We start from the raw sequence: 21,132 nt of genomic DNA, 5'->3' as shown, positions 1-21,132 counted from the left end.
AAAAAGAAGGTTGTACTATTTTTCCTATAATCTAGGGAAGCAGAATGGTATAACAAACATTGAATGCTACAGCAATTGAGTTAATCTGGATTTTTTTTTTTAGTGCTGATTCTGCCACAAATTAGCCATGAAATTTTGGGCAAATCATCCACATTGATCTAAGTATTAATTTTTCTCACCTGTAAAAACAAAGAGGTGAAACCTGATTTCTAACACCTCTTATATCTCTAAAACAGTGGTACTCAACTGGAGGCAATTTTGTGCTCCTACCCTTTTACCAAGGGACATTTTAGGTTGTCACCACTGAGAGGGGGCTGCTACTGATATCTAGTGGGCAAGGAAAGGCCAGGGATGCTGCTTAATATTCTACAAAGCACAGAACAGCTCCCCACAACAAAAAATTACCTAATGCAAAATAGCAAGAGTGTTAAGGTTGAGAAACTGCTCTGAAAGTATTATGAGTCAGAAAAAACTAGAAGGATATATAAATAGGTAGTTTTGGTGATAGGTTACAAATAATGTTTACTTCCTTTTTAAAATGTTTCTCCATGTTATCAATATTCTTCAGTAGTAAAAACACTAAAATATATTATTCACCTAATGAAAATGCAGACAATTCCATCCTGCGCTTTATCAGATTAATTGTTGAATGTGCATAGGGAAATGGGTTTTCCCTAAAAACTGGGAACTAGCCTTATCTGCAATTATAATGTAATGTCAAGGATCAACAGGAAATAGAGCTTAGCAGCTATTCATTATTGAATAGTATAAGAATTATTCTGTAAAAGGATGTTTTGTGCTTGTAAAATTATAAAGCATTGCTGGTTATATGTTTTTTAATCGATGATTAAAAATGTGAAGAAAATAAACTGAAGGCTTTATGCAAAGGTGCTGATAAACTAAATAAATTCCCCTTATTTAACACAAAATATAGTAATTTTAATATAGTGTTTAACCAGGAAATGAAGTATTTAAACAAAGGCAGCATTATTTGAGTGTAAAGAAATTAGAATTAATCATACATGCAGGGTCCCTTTTTATGGATGCCAACCATGTGTTTAGATACTTGAATAGATATTCAGATGTCCTAGTGCCCTTGGATATAAATGTGCTCTTGTGGAGCCCGTGTGGGGAGCTGCTTCACAACAAAAGAATCCCTTCCAGAGCCTGAGTGTGCTAGCTCTAGACCCAGCTCTTTGCCAAGTTAGCCCCTGCAGTGTTCTGTTTCTTAAAGAGGCATTTGGGTGCATCTAAATCCAAAACGCAAGAATTTAGTGCCACCTGAAATTCAGATGGTTCAGGAACAATTCTGCTCACAATGATCAGTTTCAATGTGTAAACTGAATTAACTATTCTACAGGATAGTTAATTACTTTGACTTTTGCATTCTTATCATAATCTCTGTTACTTTGATGGTTAGGATCAATTTTAACGTGCACAGAGTACAGACAATTCCGCAGAGAATAGGATCTAAAGTGTTGAGATACGGAATTATCTTGAGATGGTAATCTTGCCTTTCCTCTTAATTGACTAAGACTGCTGTTTCCATACAGCAGACTAGACTAGAACCTTTCCTCATTTCTCTGTCTCTCTATCTCCCTCCATCTCTCTTCCTCTCGTTCTTTCTTCTTTCCTTTTTTAGAGACGGAGTCTTGCTCTATCTTCCAGGCTAGAGTGCAGAGTTGTGATCACAGCTCAGTGAGGCCTCAAATTCCTGGCCTCACGTGATCCTGCCACCTTGGCCTCCTAAAGTGTTGGGATTGCAGGCATGAGCCACTGCACCGGGTCCTTTACTCGTTTTTCTTATACTTTTGGCTTAATATTATATAAATTAAATAGAAGAAAATAGATACACAAAGCATTATTAATTTAAACCAAACCAATACCTTTTAGCATTGTTATTTACAAGTGACTATAATATTCTCTTTGTGGCCTCAAAAATAGGTCATTTTCTTTTATTGATGGGAGTAAAGCATTAGATACAGGAAACATGGATGAGAAATAGATCAGAATTTCTTATAATGTACTACATATTGACTAATTTTGTAATATTAAAGACAATATTTTTAAAAAGAAAAAAGGTCACCCATTCCATCGGCCTAAACATTGTAGTGTTGTTAGTTTTGCATTTTTCCCTGCCTACTTACAGCCACACTGCACACTTGCAACCATACTATGCTTGTAATATAGAATTCTAAGGTAGAGGGAAGATATCTCTACTTACCATTAATATAGCAAATATAGTTCCTTTATTACTAGACTTTTTGTGTTGAAAATGTAGAAACCAGAGGGAATAAAGTGACCTTCAGAAGTGATTACTTTATAATTATACCTGTCCATTAAACTGGTTACATTGGATACTTGTAATTTATATAATGTTTTTGAAGTCCACAATACTGCACCAGTTTCTCCCTTATATTAGTTTTATTCTGGGCCCATAAAAATATGTACAGTGGAAAGTCCAATTTTCTAAGGAGATAATGGCTGTTAAACTGTTGAAGGTTCTCAAAGAGGGCTCATATTCCCTTTTTGCTTTTCACTACACTACATGGCTTTCCTGAAAGCCTTGAAGGGATTGATAATACTTGCATATTCATAATAGTAGCATTGGTTACTCAAAAGCTAAATTTAAATCCAGGGTATAGATACATCACCCAGATACCTCAAGGTTGGGCCTTGCCTTGCTCATGTTTAATCTAAACCTGAAGCGACCCCTTGGTGGGAGGTATCATTTCTCCACCTGTGGACTAGGAGAAACTTGGGGCCATACCTGTAGTTTGCTGCTGAACCTCTGCATAAAACCTACAGTGATTACATTAAAACATGCTGCTACCTATGAAGAACTCTTGACTTTAGCAGTCAAGAGTAATGAAAAAAAGGGACATAAAGAGTATTTCGTTTAATTATTACATGCTCAATATCAGCAGCATACCAGGTATACCAGGAGAATAGAAGAAGCCTAAGAATGGCCCTCTCCTCTAGTGTCTTACAGTCTTGCTCTGGAGGCAAAATATACCTATCACAACAATAGAAGTAACAGTGTATGTGATTTCATTGTGATGTATGTCCAAAGAAATTTGTTGATTATGCTTGTTAAACATACCAAAGTTTGTGGATGATATAATTATAAAACTAGACTGGGCTGGGCACATTGGTTCATGCCTGTAATCCCAGCACTTTGGGAGGCCGAGGTGGGCAGATCACAAGGTCAAGAGATCGAGACCATCCTGGCCAGCATGGTGAAACCCCGTCTCTACTAAAAATACAAAAAATTAGCTGGGTGTGGTGGCGTGTGCCTGTGGTCCCAGCTACTCGGGAGGCTGAGGCAGGAGAATTCCTTGAACCCAAGAGGCAGGGGTTGTAGTGAGCCGAGGTCACACCACTGCACTCCAGCCTGATGCCTGGTGACGGAGTGAGACTCTGTCTCAAAAAAAAAAAAAAAAAAACCTAGACTGATTCTGTTAACACTTCAAGACATTTGTATCATGAAATGTACTTTCTTGAGTGCAAGGGTTTGGGAATTATAGCCAGCCTTGGAAATTGCATGTGAATTTGGTGAAGGGTATCATGGACGTGCATGTCATTTGTCATCTGTGTGGCAGTAGATAAAGAAATCAGGAATTGCTGAGAGAGGGCACAAAACTACAAAGATGAAATAAAGAGAATGACATTTCTGGGAAAGCCAGGCATCTGTTTCAGATGAACACTGGTCACCTCCTTGTAGTATGTCTCCAAAGTCTTGTGTCTACTATCTCTTTGATAAGTAAATGATATCCAATAAGGAGGAACCAAGTATAATGAAATAAACCATGCCACAAATGTTTTTTAAATGTGTGCAATCCAATTATTTTTATTATTTTTTTTTTTTGAGATGGAGTTTCGCTCTTATTACCCAGGCTGGAGTGCAATGGCGTGATCTCGGCTCACCACAACCTCTGCCTCCTGGGTTCAGGCAATTCTGCCTCAGCCTCCTGAGTAGCTGGGATTACAGGCATGCGCCACCATGCCCAGCTAATTTTTTGTATTTTTAGTAGAGACGGGGTTTCAACATGTTGACCAGGATGGTCTCAGTCTCTTGGCCTCGTGATCCACCTGCCTCGGCCTCCCAAAGTGCTGGGATTACAGGCTTGAGCCACTGCGCCCGGTGAAATCCAATTATTTTTATTAAGAATATAGACCTTTAATGATTTCTTATCACAATTCAAAAATATGGTAGAAATACACAGCTCAAGTGGGATATGGAAATGGCATTTGGTTTTGACATAATTTATTAACCCAGAGTAACTGAATCAAGACTCATAAATTAAAACCTTGCCCTTGAGTATAAAATACAAGTTAACAGTAATGCCCGAATGTTTGTAGCACCTTTGACTTTGAAATTTAGAGATGAACCATTATGGATTAGTTTCCATGGTAACACTGTAACTAGAGGAAATCATAAATTCATATGTGTGAAAAGAAGAAATAATAAGTATAAAAAAACCCTTAGAAGAATATTTTTAATCTAGCTATGAATAAGAAGTGACTCATCTATATGCTATGCAAATTTAAAGTAGGTAAATTTAGATATCTTTTTTTTTTTTTTGCTTTTACAAAGCTTTATACTTTAGGAGGGGAAATGTAGTTATATATAAACAGTTCGGGAAATGTCTCTTTCAGAGCTGCCGTGTTGGTAATGTTCTGTATCTGCACCATCCAATACAGTCGCCACTAGCCACATGCAACTATTGAACATTTGAAAAGTGGCTAGTGCAATTAAAGAACTGAATGTCTTATTTTATATAACTTTACTTAATTTCCATTTAAATGGCCACCTGTGCCTAGTGTCTGCCATATTGTTAAGGGAAAGGACTTAAAGTCATATATACAATAGTAGATATGTCTTGCCAGATAGTTAATTTATTAATTGACTGTCATTTTGTAGTCCAGATTCTTTGGCTCTTACATTTTTTTAACCTGTTCTAGGAAGAGCCATTACCAATCCTGACTTAGCTTAGCTTTAAAACAATGTCATGTGTCTTTTACTTTAAAAAGTTGCCCTTGGCCAGGTGTGGGAGCTCCCACCTGTAATCTCAGCACTTTGGGAGGCTGAGGCAGGTGGATCCCCTGAGGTCAGGAGTTCAAGACCAACCTGGCCAAAAAGGTGAAACGCCATTTCTGTTAAAAATACAAAAATTAAGGCCGGGCGCAGTGGCTCACGCCTGTAATCCCAGCACTTTGGGAGGCCAAGGCGGGTGGATCACGAGGTCAAGAGATTGAGAACATCTTGGTCAACATGGTGAAACCCCGTCTCTACTAAAAATACAAAAAATTAGCTGGGCATGGTGGCGCACGGCTGTAGTCCCAGCTACTCAGGAGGCTGAGGCAGGAGAATTGATTGAACCCAGGAGGCGGAGGTTGCGGTGAGCCGAGAATGCGCCATTGCACTTCAGCCAGGGCAACAAGAGTGAAACTCCGTCTCAAAATAAATAAATAAATAATACAAAAATTAGCTGGCATGGTGCACACGCCTGTAATCCCAGCTACTCGGGAACCTGAGGCAGGAGAATCACTTGAACCTGGGAGACAGAGGTTGCAATAGCCAAGATTGCACCACTGCACTCCAGCCTGAGTGACAGAGGAGAGTCTGTCCCTAAATAAATACGTAAAACAAAAAATTTAAAGTTGCCCTAAATCTTAAATTTTAAGCCGCAGAGTGCTGGTTTTAGGAGACAGCAACATTATGGATGCCATTTACTCTGAGAGTAAGGTCATCATACATCTTTTAGACTTTAAAATTAAATATGATGCTGAAATATTTGGGGTGAAATATACTGATGTCTACAACTTACTTTGAAATGCATGAAAAAAGAAAATGAATTCATGGATGAATAGATGCTAGATATATGAGAAAGCAGATACTGGGTGTTCACTGTACAATTCTTTCAGCTCTTCTGAAGTTATCTTAATAAAATGTTCAGGGATAGTTAAATGTAAGCATACTAAATATTTTTAAAATATTCTTTTCTTGGATCTATCAATTCTGTATTAAATAGAGCCAAGGAGCAATAACTGAACGTTTAAGGAGCTTCAGTATGCATGATTTAACAGCTATCCAAGGTGATGAGCCTGTGGGACAGAGACCGTACCAACCTCTACCAGAAGCAAAAAAGAAAAGTAAACCAGCCCCCAGTGAATCAGCAGGTGTGCTTCTTTTAATATATGGTTATTTTACATGGACACAGGGAGGGGAACAACACACACTGGGGCCTGTCAGTGGGCGGGGGACGAGGAGAGGAAGAGCATTAGGACAAATATCTAATGCATACGGGCTTAAAACCTAGATGATGGGTTGATAGGTTTAGCAAACCACCATGGCACATGTATACCTATGTAACAAACATGCATGTTCTGTACATGTATCCCAGAACTTACAGTAAAATTAAAATATAGATATATACGTACACACATGGTTCTTTCATAATTGGGCTTGTGGATACTAAAATAATATATGATACATGATAACTATCTGAATTTAGGTAGACAAAATATACTTCTAAGCTTATATTTTCTACTTTTTTACATTTAATCATAGTTCTTTTTCTTTGAAATTTTCTCTAAATAAGATTAGTACTTGCCAGACCAGGTGCAGTGGCTCAGGCTGGGCACGGTGGCTCATGCCTGTAATCTCAGCCTTTGGGAGTCCAAGGTGGGCAGAACACGAGGTCAGGAGTTCGAGACCAGCCTGGCTAACGTGGTGAAACTGCATCTATACTAACAATACAAAAAAAAAAAAAAATTTTGGCCAGGCACAGTGGCTCACAGCTGTAATCCCAGCACTTTGGGAGGCCTAGGCAGGTGGATTACCTGAGGTCAGGAGTTTGACTAGGTCAGCCTGGTCAAAATGGTGAAACTCCATCTCTACTAAAAATATAAAATTAGCCAGGCCTGGTGGCTAATTACATGCCTGTAATCCCAGCTACTTGTGAGGCTGAGGCAGGAAAATCACTTGAACCCTGGAGTCAGAGGTTGCAGTGAGTCGAGGTCGTGCCACTGCACTCCACCCTGGGTGAGAAAGTGAGTCTCCATCTCAAAAAAAAAAAAAATTTCCAGGCATGGCGGCACATGTCTGTAATCCCAGCTACTTGGGAGGCTGAGGCAAGAGAATTGCTTGAACCCTGAAGGCAGAGATTGCAGTGAACTGAGATCACGGCACCGCACTCCAGCCTGAGCAACAGAGTAAGACTCCATCTCAGGGGAAAAAGAAAAAGATTAGTACTTGCCTTTTGCTGATTCTGGAGATTATCTAGCTAACAAAGTAGACTCTTTTGCTGCCATTTAGAATTTTTAGAAGCTGTAGGTGTGGTTACCAACATCTTCTTACCACCAGCACTAGTTTTAACCTGTAATCAGTACTCTTTCTACTCAAACTGTGCACTGACATCTAAGAAATTTTCTAGTTGAACACTCTTTACTGTAAGTGCGGTGGACAAATAAGGATATTGATTCTCAGATTAAAAGTTTTAAACACATGATAAAAGATGACTCAATTTGAAAATAAGATTATTCCCATGGAAAATGTGTTGAAATTACATATTCTAGTTCAAGAGCTAACTTGTAGGCATATTCTAGTATAAATTATGAACATGTCATAGTTAATATATTCTAAAACTTTAAAAAAATCATGATCTGAGAAACATACATGTAAATTAGATATGGTTCGTTAGTCATTTTATCACATATAACAAGAAAGTTTTAATTCAAAGGCAAGGCTGAGAACTAAGATCTTCAATACATTCTTTATTAATGTGTTAAGTCCATAAGATATGGGGCTATTTGACTTTTTATTAAAAAAGATTTTGAGAGAAATTGAAAATCATCTTTATAATTAAAACCAATTTTTAAAATGAAAAACTGTTTCTCCTTAAAAAGGAAAAATATCTCTACAAAAAAAATTTTTTTGACTAGTGAAGAAGCATGGTGGTATTCACCCAGCTACCTGGGGAGGCAGATGGGAAAATCACTTGAGCCCAGGAAGTCAAGGTTGCAGTGAGCCATGATCACACCACGGCACTCCAGCCTAGGTGACACAGCAAGACTTTTTCTCAGGAAAAAGGAAAAAAAATGAACTCTCTTCCAAGGTCTCCCAAGAACGAATACCTTTACAAAGTTGTTGACTATTATCTAAGAGGTAGTGATCAACCATTGGCCATTGATTAGTAGAGATGCCTTTGAGAGAGGAACCATCAGTCTTATTTGTACATTAACAATAATGTAGTTCCTAATGTAGACATTTTTCTTTTTTTAAATTGTTGTTATTGTTAATTTATATATTTTTGAGACACAGTCCCACTTTGTCACCAGACTAGAGTGTGTGCAGTGGTACAATTTCAGCTCACTGTAGCTTTGACCTCCCAGGTCCAAGTGATCTTCCTGTCTCAGCCTCCCGAGAAGCTAGGACTACAGGCGTGCACGGTCATGCCCTGCTGATTTTTCCATTTTTTGTAGAGATGAGGCTTCACCATTTTACCCAGACTGGCCTTGAACTCCTAGTCTCAAGCAATCTGCCTCTGCCTCCCAAAGTGCTGGGTGGGATTATAGGGACATCCCACACTACCCGGCCTTGGCATTTCTTAATATGCATTTAAAATTAGGCGGCCAGATGCGGTGACCCACGCCTGTAATCCCAGCACTTTGGGAGGCCTAGGTGGGCGGATCCCCTAAGGTCAGGAGTTTGAGACCAGCCTGGTCAACATGGTGAAACCCCGCTCTCCAACAAAAATTAGCTGGGTGTGGTAGTGCATGCCTGTAGTCCCAGCTACGTAGAAGGCTGAGGCAGGAGAATCTCTTGAACCCAGAAGGCAGAGGTTGCAGTGAGCCAAGATCACGCCGCTGAACTCAGCCTGGGCAACAGAGAAAGACGCCATCTCAAAAAAAAAAAAAAAATTAGGTATGTTTATTTTGATTATGGGGTCTGCTGTATATATTTTGCTGATTTAGACCTGTTATCATAGACCAGAGTCTTTTTTTTTTTTTTTTTTTTGAGACGGTGTTTCCCTCTTGTTACCCAGGCTGGAGTGCAATGGCGTGATCTCAGCTCACTGCAACCTCCGCCTCCTGAGTTCAGGCAATTCTCCTGCCTCAGCCTCCTGAATAGCTGGGATTACAGGCACGCGCCACTATGCCCAGCTAATCTTTTTTTGTATTTTTTTAGTAGAGACGGGGTTTCACCATGTTGACCAGGATGGTCTCGATCTCTTGACCTCGTGATCCACCCGCCTCGGCCTCCCAAAGTGCTGGCATTACAGGCTTGAGCCACCGCGCCTGGCCGACCAGAGTCTTTTATTAGCAGTTTATTCATGAGCATACCTAAGAATTGGCTAAGAATTATATTCTAATTAGGTAAACAAAAACATTTATAAATATGAAAATCCATAATGCTATTTTTATAGTACTCACCTATTAAATTTTAAATCTATGACTAAAACATTTTAAAATATTGACCTGCTATTTAGTTCTTAAATTTCAAATCATGCAATTAAATAAGTTTTATAAAAATATGAAGCACATGGTAGCAGTATGAGAAAGACCCTTGTTCAGTTATGAAAGGTACTTGTTCAGAGTTATAAACTCCGCCCAGTTTCCAAGTTTTCTACAGAATGGCATAAATTCTGAGCCTCTCTTCCCTAAGGAAAACTTTCATCAAAACTTTCCCTATTGACCATATTTTTAACAAAGAACTATGGTTCTAGGACAGGAATAGGTGAAGAGAAGTTAATAATAGATCATCTAGATAGACACAAACTCAGGTGTACATGGAAATTTATCAGATGAGAAAGATGATCTTTCAAATTGGTGGAAAAATGACAGATTATTTAATAAGTGATGCTAGGATAATTGCTAGACTACTAGAAGGTGGAATAGAGAATCACATTATATCTCTGCCTCAAATCTTAGATCAAAATAAATTCTTAAAAGATTCAGATTTAAATATAAAAAAATTAAACTATATAGTTGTAAGTCCCTGTGAATATTTTTATTATCTTAAGATAAATAAAATTTCTTAAGCATGATGGCAGAATCAGAAAATATAATGGACTAGTTTTTGAGATTTTTCTACATAAAAAAATACATAAAACTATAATATGGGGGGAAAAAAACATAAAAAAGACAAACTACAGACTATCAGAAATATCCCCATTATACATTATAGTCAAAGGGTTCAGATTCAACAATCCAGGAACCCTTACAAGCCAATTATTGTCTATTCTACCAAAGAATACAACTGGTTAGAAATACATGAAAAAGATTCTCAGCCTCAGATAATCAAAAAATAGTAATAATAATAATTCTTATTTGCCAGATTGGCCAAAAGAAAGTTTTAATGAACAGTGCTCTGTGTTGTGAACTGTTTCAGTTATCTAGTTATCTATTGCTGCATACTAAAACACCCCAAAACAGCGGCTTAAAACAATTGCAATCATTTATTTTGCTCACAGATCTGGGGGTGACTGGACTTGGCAAAGCAGTTTTTGCTCTGGGTCTCCTGCAGCTGTGGTCTGACAGCAGCTGGGCTAGAGTCATAATCTCAAAGAGAGCTCACACATCTGCTGTCTGAGCTGAAAAGAGTCAAGCAGCTGCTGGCTAGAATGGTTGGAGCCTCTCAGTCATCTCCCTCTGTTCTCTCCATGTGGTCTCTAAGAGTGGTTGGACTTCTCACCTGGCAGCTAAATGCTCCCAGGCCACTGTGCCAAGAGAAACTTGCAGAAGTCCTAGAAGCAGCATCACTTGCATCACATGTTTTGTGGTGATTTGTTAAGGCAGGTACAAAGGCATCTGAGATGTTAAGGGAAGGGAAGAGAGGAGTGTCAAAGAATCTGTAGACATGTTTTAAATCCACCACAGTAAGCCTGTTGAGAAACACTCTTAGATACTGTATGACTTTAAAATAGAATAATCCTTTTAGATGACAATCTGGCAGTAATCATAATTTATTCTCTTTAGCTCAGCAAGAAACTTCTAAGAATATGTCATAAGGAAATAATCAGACAAGTGTTCAAAGATACATGTACAAGAATGTTCATCTTTTTGTTTATAGTAACAAATATCGGAATGAACCAAATGCTAGGAGAAATGATTAAGCAAAAGGTGGTTTATTAGCTGTGAAACATCACAATGTCAGTCTATACTTAATGATATAAAAACCTATCCAGATTGTAGGGAAAAACAATAATAAGTAGATGAGGAAATGGATTAATATACCTAATTTGTTTTTTTCTAACAGAATTTCGCTCTTGTTGCCCAGGCTGGAGTGCAATGGCATGATCTCAGTTCACCACAGCCTCCACCTCCCAGGTTCAAGCAATTCTCTTGCTTCAGCCTCCCGAGTAGCTGGAATTACAGGCATGCGCCACCACGGCAGGCTAATTTTTTGTCTTTTTAGTAGAGATGGGGTTTCTCCATGTTCGTCAGGCTGGTCTCAAACTCCTGACCTCAGGTGATTTGCCCACCTCGGCCTCCCAAAGTACTGGGATTAAAGGCATGAGCCACATAAAAGAAAGTTTGGAAGGGTGTTACTAAAATGGTAACAGTGTTTAGCTCTGAGTAGTGAGCTTTTTCGTTTGTTGTTTTTTAAATTAACCTATTAATCTTAAAATCAGAAGTAAATCAGCCATACTTTATTTTGAAAAAATAATTAAGGTATTCATTTTCAGATTTTAAGTTAAACAGAAAATGTATATTTTTAAAAATATATTAATGGAGATGAGGTCCCAGTATATTGTCCAGGCTGGTCTTGAACTCTTCAGTTCAAGTGATCTTCCCACCTCTGCCTCTTAAAGTGCTAGGATTACAGGCATGACTCACCGAGCCCAGCCAGAAAAATGTATATTTTAATGAAAATATTTGACTTGTATCTCCTCTCTCTTTGATTCAAGGATTGGTATAATAAATTGCTAAATTAAACTTTTTTTTTTTTTTTTGAGGTGAAGTCTCGCTCTGTCGCCCAGGCTGGAGGCAGTGGTGTGATCTCAGCTTACTGCAGTCTCCGCCTCCCAGGTTCAAGCGACTCTCTGCCTCAGCCTCTTGAGTAGCTGGGATTATAGGCGTGTGCCACCATACCCTGCTAATTTTTTGTTTTTTTTAGTAGGGACGGGTATTCGCCCTGTTGGCCAAAATGGTCTTAAATTCCTGGCCTCAAGTCATCCACCCGCCTTGGCCTCTCAAAGTGCTGGGATTACAGGCATGAGCCACCACGCCTAGCCTAAACTTATTGATTTCATTTCTCAATAAATTCTAAATTTGGCTCCTTGCTCTTTCCTCACTCTGTGGACTTTGTCACAATTTCTGAATTTCTGACCTGCTATACTACAGTAACCTCCCCACTTAGGTTCCCTGCCCTCAGGCTTATCCATTTCTGATTCATTCTCTAAAGTGCCAGAAGAATATTTTATAGAACTCATATCTAATCATGTTACTCTTCTGCTTAAAACATTTCAATTCCCTCCCTGAGCCTCCACAGGCCTATTGCTCTCTGTTGAAGTCCAAACTAGATAACATGGTATATTAACTCCCCAGCCTAGTTCTCCTACTCTATCAAATGCTAGCCATACCCAATCATGACTCTTTAAGGATTTAGCTTAGCCACCACCTCCTACAAGGCCTTTTCTCATAACTCACCCCTTCCAATCCAACCCATGCTGATTACATTCTTACTGTATGCTCCCCTGGCACCTTGTGTTTAACTTTAACTTACAGTATTTATTACAGTATCATAATACCTATTACAGTCTGTTTCCCCCATTGGACTCTAAATTTTTTGAGGGTAGAAAACGACAGCTGTGTCTTTTTCATCTTTGTATCCTCATAATTCAGCACACTGTCTCATTCATAACAGAATTTTAAAAATACTTGTGGAATAATGAATCAATCCATCACGTTTCCTGAAGCTGTAGTTAGAAAGCTAATAAGATTTTTTTTACCTAGAATTAGGAAAGAAGAAAAGAATATGATGTGTAATCAGCTTTTGAATGAAATTCCATTTCCTAATCATACAAAATTAGAGGCAATTAAAATAGCAAGGACTGTGTTTATTGAACTGTTGTCTTATGCTACATTTGTGGCCTTAGAGAAATTTTTGATCACAGTTACTTCCTTTCTGACTTTTTCCTTGATTCCTCATTCTGTTTTACCATTTTGGGATCACAAATACTACATAAGCAACATCAATAGAAAAAAAAAAAAAATCTAGCAATGACAGCCTGAAACCTGGCTTATTTTTCTCAATTATAAAAGAAACAATTTTTAAAAAGAATTTGGCAAGTGAAAAAAGAAATAATGAAAAAATTTTAAATTACCTAAAAGCTCACTTCCATGAGATAGAATCATTTCATTTATATTTCTATATATTCATTTTTTTTTTTCACAGTTAGTATTGCTTCAGGAGCTTTTTCCCAGGACCACTAACCCTTCCCCTTCCTGGCCACACTGGCCTCTGTATTTCTTCCAAGCAATCCCCAATCCCCTAGCTACCCTCCTCAGTGCCTCTGTGCATGCTGTCTCTTCTAGCCAGAACACACACGCTTCCTTGGACCACTGTAAGAAAGCAAAGGATCTTGGCCTAAATAATGACTGATTCCGCTTCCAAATCTCTTCTGACTTGTAGCCTAGAAGTCTAAGAGCATAAAATTATACTTGCCTAATATACAATTAAAGTTGTTTATGTTATTAAGAGAGTAACAAGCTTATTAACAATTCTTTGTAGTTTGCTTAGTGATTCTCAAATTATTCATGTCTTAGAAGAGCAGACCAATAAACATGTTTTCAGTTTATTTTTTTTAATATGTATATTTTTTTGAAACAGGCCATAATGCAGTGGCATGATCACAGCTCACTGCAGCCTTGACTTCACAGGCTCAGGTGATCCTACCACCTCAGCCTTTGGAGCAGCTTGGGACTACAGGTGCACAACACCATGCCTGGATAATTAAAAAAATTTTTTTTTAGAGAAAGGGTTTCACCATGTTGCCCAGGCTGATCTAAAACACCTAAGCTCAAGTGATTTATCTGCCTTGACCTCCCAAAGTGCTGGCATTACAGGCATGAGCCACCAAGCCCAGCCCAGTTTATTTTTTATCACATGCAGGGAATCCATCCTTTGCCTCCTCCTGACCCTGAAAATCCTTCTACTTTTTTTTTTTTTGAGATGGAATCTTGTTCTGTCACCCAAGCTGGAGTGCCGTGATGCAGTCTCAGCTCACTACAACTTCCACTTCCCAGGTTCAAGTGATTCTCTTGCCTCAGCCTCTCAAGTAGCTGGGATTACAGGTTCCTGCCACCGTGCCCAGCAAATTTTTGTATTTTTAGTAGAGTCCGGGGTTTTACCACATTGGCCAGTCTGGTCTCAAACTCCTGACCTCAGATGATCTGCCCACCTTGGTCTCCCAAAGTGCTGGGATTACAGGTGTAAGCCACTGCGTCTGGCCGGAAATCTTTCCACTTTTGCTCCTTGTCTCTATTAAAGGAGAAGAGACAAGGAGAAGACTCTATTTATAACCTCATGGGGATTTCTAATCTCACCCCTTTCTTTATAACCTGCCTTGCTGTCTCCAGCATCCTCAGGAAGTAAAGTGTAGACCCCAGACCATGAGTGTAAGCATTACCTGGGAACCTGTCAGAAATATTGATTCTCAGCCCCTCCTCAAGTCTGCTGAATCAGAAATTCTGGGGATGTCAGAACTTGCATTAAAGGTTCTCTAAGTAACTCTAACATGAACTCAAGTTTGAGAACCTCAGCTTCAGGGTTGGAAAAGTTGTCCTTGAGACCAAGCCACGAGATGCTCTCAGACTTCCTGACAATAACCAGTCTGACTGCCTGGATGTTTGCATACTGGCCCGTAGTAAGTCTTTATAGCTACACGTAACAGCCTTGTAGCATACTTGCATGATCTCTCACTATCTGCCTGATTCTATTTTTCTTTGACTCGTATTTGTCACATAGTCTGTGGTACTTCTAATTACTGTAGCCTACCTGGCTGGGTTTTATCTCAGCAACTACAACAGCAGCTAACATCCCCATCCTCATCACCTGCCCCCAGTGACCTTATTTTGCCCTAAGTTCTAGCTCCCTGGGGTCTCCCTCAACACCTTAAGTTAACCCTACCATTCCCAATCTTGACAAAAGATATGACACACAGAAAACAAGAGCCTTAATTCGTAAGTCAAGGCAAAAGTACAAATGACAGACTACAACACAAATGCTTGGGTTGTTTAGAATTCATGAAGAGGAGGAAGGAGGTGGGAAGGGACTTTTTGCTCTGTATCTATTTATATTCTCTAACTTTTTAACAAGATGATATGTTACTTATTCAAAAATAAAGTATTTTATAATTATTTTAAAAAATGCGTAGTAAAAATAAGAATGCTCAGGGAATGAGTTATGGGTTTCACCTGCAAGAGGCAAAGTTTAATGATAAAGGGCATGGAGCACATTCCAGATGCAAAAAGAAAACTGGGGGAAATGCAAACCATACAAAAAACTGTGCACAGATGGGACAAAGAGCTAGCGCTGACTGCTGTCCTTTTACCAAAACATGCTGCTTCTGATAACTTTTTTAGGTTATGGAATTCCACTGAAAGACAGCAATGAGAAAACAGATGAAGAAGCGAATGGGCCATATTCAGATGATGAGATGTTAACACACAAAGGGCTTCGAAGATCCCAAAGCATGAAATCTGTGAAAACCACCAAAGGCCGCAAAGAGGTTAGTTAAGTGTTGAGTTGTTTTCCTAATGATTAGTATTAAAAGATTTCCTTGCTGGGTTGTCATTTAGGGTATTATCCATAAATGAAGGATTGGAATGGTAGAACAGCAGTTTGATTTTTTTTTTCTTTTTTGGGGGAGAGAGCCTCCTCGTTCTGTTGCCCAAATTGGAGTCTTGTGTGGCACGATCACAGTTCACTGCAGCCTCAAAGTCCTGGGCTCAGCCAGTCCTCCCACCGCCCCAAATAGTTGGGACTACAGGCACATGCCACTGCACCAAGCTAAGTTTTTTCTTTTTCTTTCTTTCTTTTTTTTTTTTTTGAGACTGTCTCGCTCTGTTACCCAGGCTGGAGTGCAGTGGCACAATCTCGGCTCACTGCAACCTCCATCTCCCAGGTTCAAGTAATTCTCCTTCCTCAGCTTCCCGAGTAGCTGGGATTACAGGCATGTGCTACCATGCCTGGCTAATTTTTGTATTTTTAGTAGAGAAGAGGTTTCTCCATGTTGGTCTTGATCTCCTGACCTCAGGTGATCCTCCTGCCTCAGCCTTCCAAAGTGCTGGGATTACAGGCGTGAGCCACCGCACCCAGCATAATTTTTTCATTTTTGTAGAGACAGGGTTTTGCCATGTTGCCCAGGCTGGTCTCAAACTCCTGGCCGCATGTTATCCTCCCACTTCCACCTCAAAATGCTGAGATTCCAGGCGTGAGCCACCTTACCCAGCCAGTAGTTTATATTTAAAAATCTTTATTCAGATAAGATGTATCAGGATATCAGAAAATTTTGAAAATGGTACACTCTGTATCTTTCACTATAAGTAGAAAATGGCTTTTTTTGTTTTGTTTTGAGACAGAGTTTCACTTTTGCTGCCCAGTTTGGAGTGCAATGGCATGATCTTGGCTCACTGCAACCTCTGCCTCCTTGGGTTCAAGCAGTTCTCCTGCCTCAGCCTCCCAAGTAGCTGGGATTACAGGCATGCACCACCATGCCCGACTAATTTTTTTAATTTTATTTTTAGTAGAGACAAGGTTTCTCCATGTTGGGCAGGCTGGTCTCAAACTCCCGACCTCAGGTGATCTGCCCGCCTCTGCTTCCCAAAGTGCTGGGATTATAGGCATGAGACACCGTGCCCGGCCTGAAAATGGCATTGTTATGTAGCAAATCACATAGTTCAAATACCTAGTCCCAGCCCTATGCATAAACAAAGAAAGCCACAAACAAAATTATCCACACAGTTTTGCTTTCAACTAATGCTACATGAAGATTAAATAGTAAACAGTTAACCATAATAATATATTGTCTTTGTACCCTTGAGGCAGTGGAAGACTGTGAATGGCCTCTGATCATTATAATCAATGTTTATTGACATTGTACTAAACAAAACAAATAATGAGATTAATGTTTTTGTTACATTAATATTTTTATGTCATTAGTAATAATGATCTGTAACATATATCTAACATAGTACCAACTACATTTTTATGAGTTTATAAATAGTGCTGTCTTACGTGCACTTATTAGGAGAATTGATTCGTTGCATCAAAAAGGTTAAAAAATTCCTATGAGTATGAACTATTAAATCTGATGTAATTTTTAAAGGTTATCATCTAATTCTTAATAATAAAACATTTCTCTCTTCAGGTACGGTATGGGTCACTAAAATATAAAGTGAAGAAGAGACCACAAGTGTATTTTTAGTCATCTACACTTCAAATATCCCAAGACAGATTATGCTAATTATGTCAACTTCATCTTCTAACATGATATATTCAGGATTTATACATTTAAATGATTATTTAAATTGTGGCACTGATGGGATTTACTTTCATGAATTTAGTTCCTTTTTTATTTCTTTAACAATTGCTTCCAAATATTGACTACTAAAAGCTGTTATGCAAGAAGTACTAATATGTATATTAGAAATTGTAGAAAATCATGTCCGTTTTCAAATTCATGAGCAGCATAGAGTGCCTGAGATAAAAGATGAAATACAAACCCACAGTATACTTGAAAGGAGCCTTTTTATGGTTCAGGATAAATCAGCCTTTGTGATGTTGTACTGTGTTTACCTCCTTTTGTGTTATATCTAGTAATTAAATAGGCCTCAGATCCAGCCATGACATAATAAGGACATAATGTAAGATAATAAGGTATGTTTTATGTATTCTTTACATTTTTACTTGTATAATACTTTCTAGTTTTTCCACCATCAGCTGAAAGTTTTCGAAACCAATTATTTGAAAACCAGGTATCCACACATAGCACTTTTATTCCTGACTAGTTTTGCACACTTGAAAATTGTTTACTTATTTTGCAACTGTACATTTATTTTAAGTTTTACTGATGATATCTTTATTGTTTGCCATATTCTGATATGTCAAATCTAACTCTTGAATTAAATCATCTCTTTTCCTGTGGGTTTCATTTGTTAAATTCATTGGATTTTAATAATATAAAAGTATAGCTAATTGTTCAGTTTTAACTATTTTTAATTATCTTCCTAAGAAATAAGAAATTGCTTTAAACATTAACCAGTTTTCTATATTTAGCTGTACAGAGTAGTTGAATTTAACATTTTGTCAACACCAATTACATTTTCAGCTTTTAAAAATGGTAACTTTTGTGAAATAGAATCAGTGACCAGTATAGCACTTAGATCCCTTCTAACTCATACAGTTTTTCTCAGCCAATCCATTCACAAGCTTGGCATTGACATGTACTGCTAGTTTACAAACTAGTGTTGACTAAATTCATTTGAATCTCTTCTGGCTGAGATAATTTACAAATGCAAAATACAGTCATCATTAAACACATTACTTTTTAACTTTAAATCTCAAAGAGATTTTGAGTTACTGAACTCTTAAGCCTTTTTTAGCTTGAACTGATAATTATGCATTATGAACCCTAAGTCAGTATATTTTTGGTGATGGATTTAGTGATTATTAATCAAATTTGTACTTGTTAATGCTTGTTCAGGTAATTTACTTGACTGTTCTACTTGTCTGTCCAAAAAATAAAATAATGAGAGAGATTTGGGAGATCTTTGACCTGTCTCCCGTTTAAGAAATGAAGCCAGCTGGTAATGTATATTCAGGACCTCCTCAGAGTATTGGCCAAGAACATAATGTTTACACAGGAATACTTTGGTATAATGCATACAGTGTCTCATGATAATAGTCATAAAATATCTTATGGATTATTTCACATTCTTCATATATAACACTAAGTAAATATTCAGTTTTTTTCTCCCACAGTTTAATTCCAAATGACTCTATCTACTTTACCCTAACTAATTTTTAGCCTCTTATTTTCTGGAAGGACTCTAATTTCTATTCCAAATTCCTATGAATTCTAATTGTAAATTCTCAGAAGGGAATTTTATTTATATGACCTGGTACTAGACTTCTCAATATAACTGTTACACTCTCCTTGTCTTTCCTACTCAAAGGCAGTGTCATCTGCCTAATAAGGTCATGTGAGTCAAGAACATTATCTGTGGGGGCTGATTTGTACCATTTTATCTCTGTAAAGTGTAGTCTCAGTATTAAACCTATTCTTTAGTAAACTGATATTACTATTCTAAATTAAAGAAATTATTTCTTCCTGTGTACTTCTAGACTCAAAATGCTTCATCAAAGATAGTCTCAAAGAGGTACTACAAGTCCTGTTTAAATGTACTCTTTCAAATCCACAGTGCTGCCTCTGATATCTTTCTTTCCTTATATCCTTAAGCACTGTTGATATCATTTTACTCTTCTCTTTTACATTTCTTAAATTTTGGTTCTTTTCCCTTACATGTGTTTTAGCATGCCCTTTTCTCTGAACTTTGTCTAATTAGCCTCTACGTTTTTGTTTCTTTTAAGGTAGAATGGATCTTTTTTTGTTTCTCCTTTTCAGTCTACTGGTTTTAAAAGAGGTAAATGGAACCATAGACCACAATGCCTTGCTTTTTCCTCTGCCAGCACATGGGGCATGGCATTAGATGCACAAGCCTATTTAGGGAACTATTTTGGTAGCTGAGTTTATCCAGAAATTACAGCTGGTATTTTATTTTGCTGTACATTTATTCAACTTGTCCATTAGTATTTAACTATTTCCAGAGTTTGTTTAGGAGTAAGAATTGATCCATTCTTTAGTTTACTGTATTTTTCCTGGTATAAAAAGGAGCCAGAAATAAGCCTTATTGCTAAATAATTAATTATGTAAGCCCATCTAGGTCCTGCATAAGATCCCCCTCACATACTTCACAATATATAGATGTGTGTGTGTGGTGTGTATTTGGCTAAAAAAATACACTGCCAATATTTCTGATTATAAATACTTGACTACACTGATTGATGGGACAAAATAATTAAAGTATTTTCAGGGATCTTATTCCATATGTCACCACCAAAGATTTCTACAGTGTTATAAAGTATGTAAATATTCCAAATTACTGTGGTTAGATAAATATTTTTTCTTGTTTTTCTTTTTTCCTATTTTGAAATAACAGTCTATGCTCTCTGAAAATGCTTAAACTTTTATGTCGTTAAGAAATATATAATGCTGTCTTACGTTAAGCATGAGTAATTTGTATTTTTAATTGGAATGGACTAAATTTTCATTTGATTATCTTTACAGGGAAATTAAGGAGTTGCCTATTTAAAAGCAATGCTCTGTGTTTTCTTCTCTATAAGTTGACTCATTTGTGAAGCAATTAGGTAATTTTTGAGAAGATCATTGTTATTGTGGTATGCGGTATATATTTCTTAATAAACATCGTTTAAGATTAAATTTTTCAAAAAGAAGAGTATAGCTTTTTTCCTGAAATGTTTTTAAGATTTAATCTTTTAGTAGTATGCTACAGATTTAATGTATATTAACTCTTTTTTAAGACGTTGACCATGACTTAACATTTTGTCTTCTAAGACCTTTTAAATCTATGTACTTTAATAATTAAGAGAAAATAAATTTGCAGATTTCTAACAATCTCTTTGTAAAGTCTATCTCTAAGCCTAGTATGTGGGTAACTTTACAGGTGTGTTTTTTGAAAACTTTAATATAAAATAAACTCATATTATTTGTGGCAATTTGTGTTTCTTTTTTTATGCCAGTGTACATATGTTGGAGTCCATGAATTGGTATTATTTGTTATTATGTGTTGATTAAATATATGCACACACTTAGGATTACAAATATATGCACACTCAGGATTACAAATCACAGAGCAAATTATAAAAATTATAAACATTCTGGTATGGTCATCCATAGGATTATGAAAAAAAGTATTGAGTTGTTAAATTTGGATGTTAGAAAGGGAAGATAGGAGAAACAATGAGTACAGAAACCCTCACCATCAATTTAGATTGGTTAGCTGTCTCAGGCATAAAATGTAACACATAATTCAGATTTA

The 21,132-nt window shown here is 37.5% G+C and overlaps 1 protein-coding gene across 2 annotated transcripts in view; it reads left to right on the top strand.

Moving 5' to 3' along the window:
- REEP3 (receptor accessory protein 3) overlaps positions 1-20,809 on the top strand; it is a 111,236-nt gene extending 90,427 nt beyond the window's left edge. For both annotated transcript variants that reach the window (XM_002756324.6, XM_035268276.3), the window contains exons 6-8: positions 6,036-6,183; positions 15,595-15,740; positions 17,382-20,809. In XM_002756324.6, coding sequence (XP_002756370.1) covers positions 6,036-6,183; positions 15,595-15,740; positions 17,382-17,438 — 351 coding nt within the window. In that variant the 3' untranslated portion in view covers positions 17,439-20,809. The remainder of the gene's footprint in view (positions 1-6,035; positions 6,184-15,594; positions 15,741-17,381) is intronic.
- Positions 20,810-21,132: the final 323 nt, after the last annotated feature.

This window comes from Callithrix jacchus, chromosome 12, assembly GCF_049354715.1.
Source record: "Callithrix jacchus isolate 240 chromosome 12, calJac240_pri, whole genome shotgun sequence".
In the NCBI taxonomy this organism is placed as follows: domain Eukaryota; kingdom Metazoa; phylum Chordata; class Mammalia; order Primates; family Cebidae; genus Callithrix; species Callithrix jacchus.
Note: the sequence above shows the minus strand (reverse complement) of the source record. Positions and strands in the feature narration are given on the sequence as shown.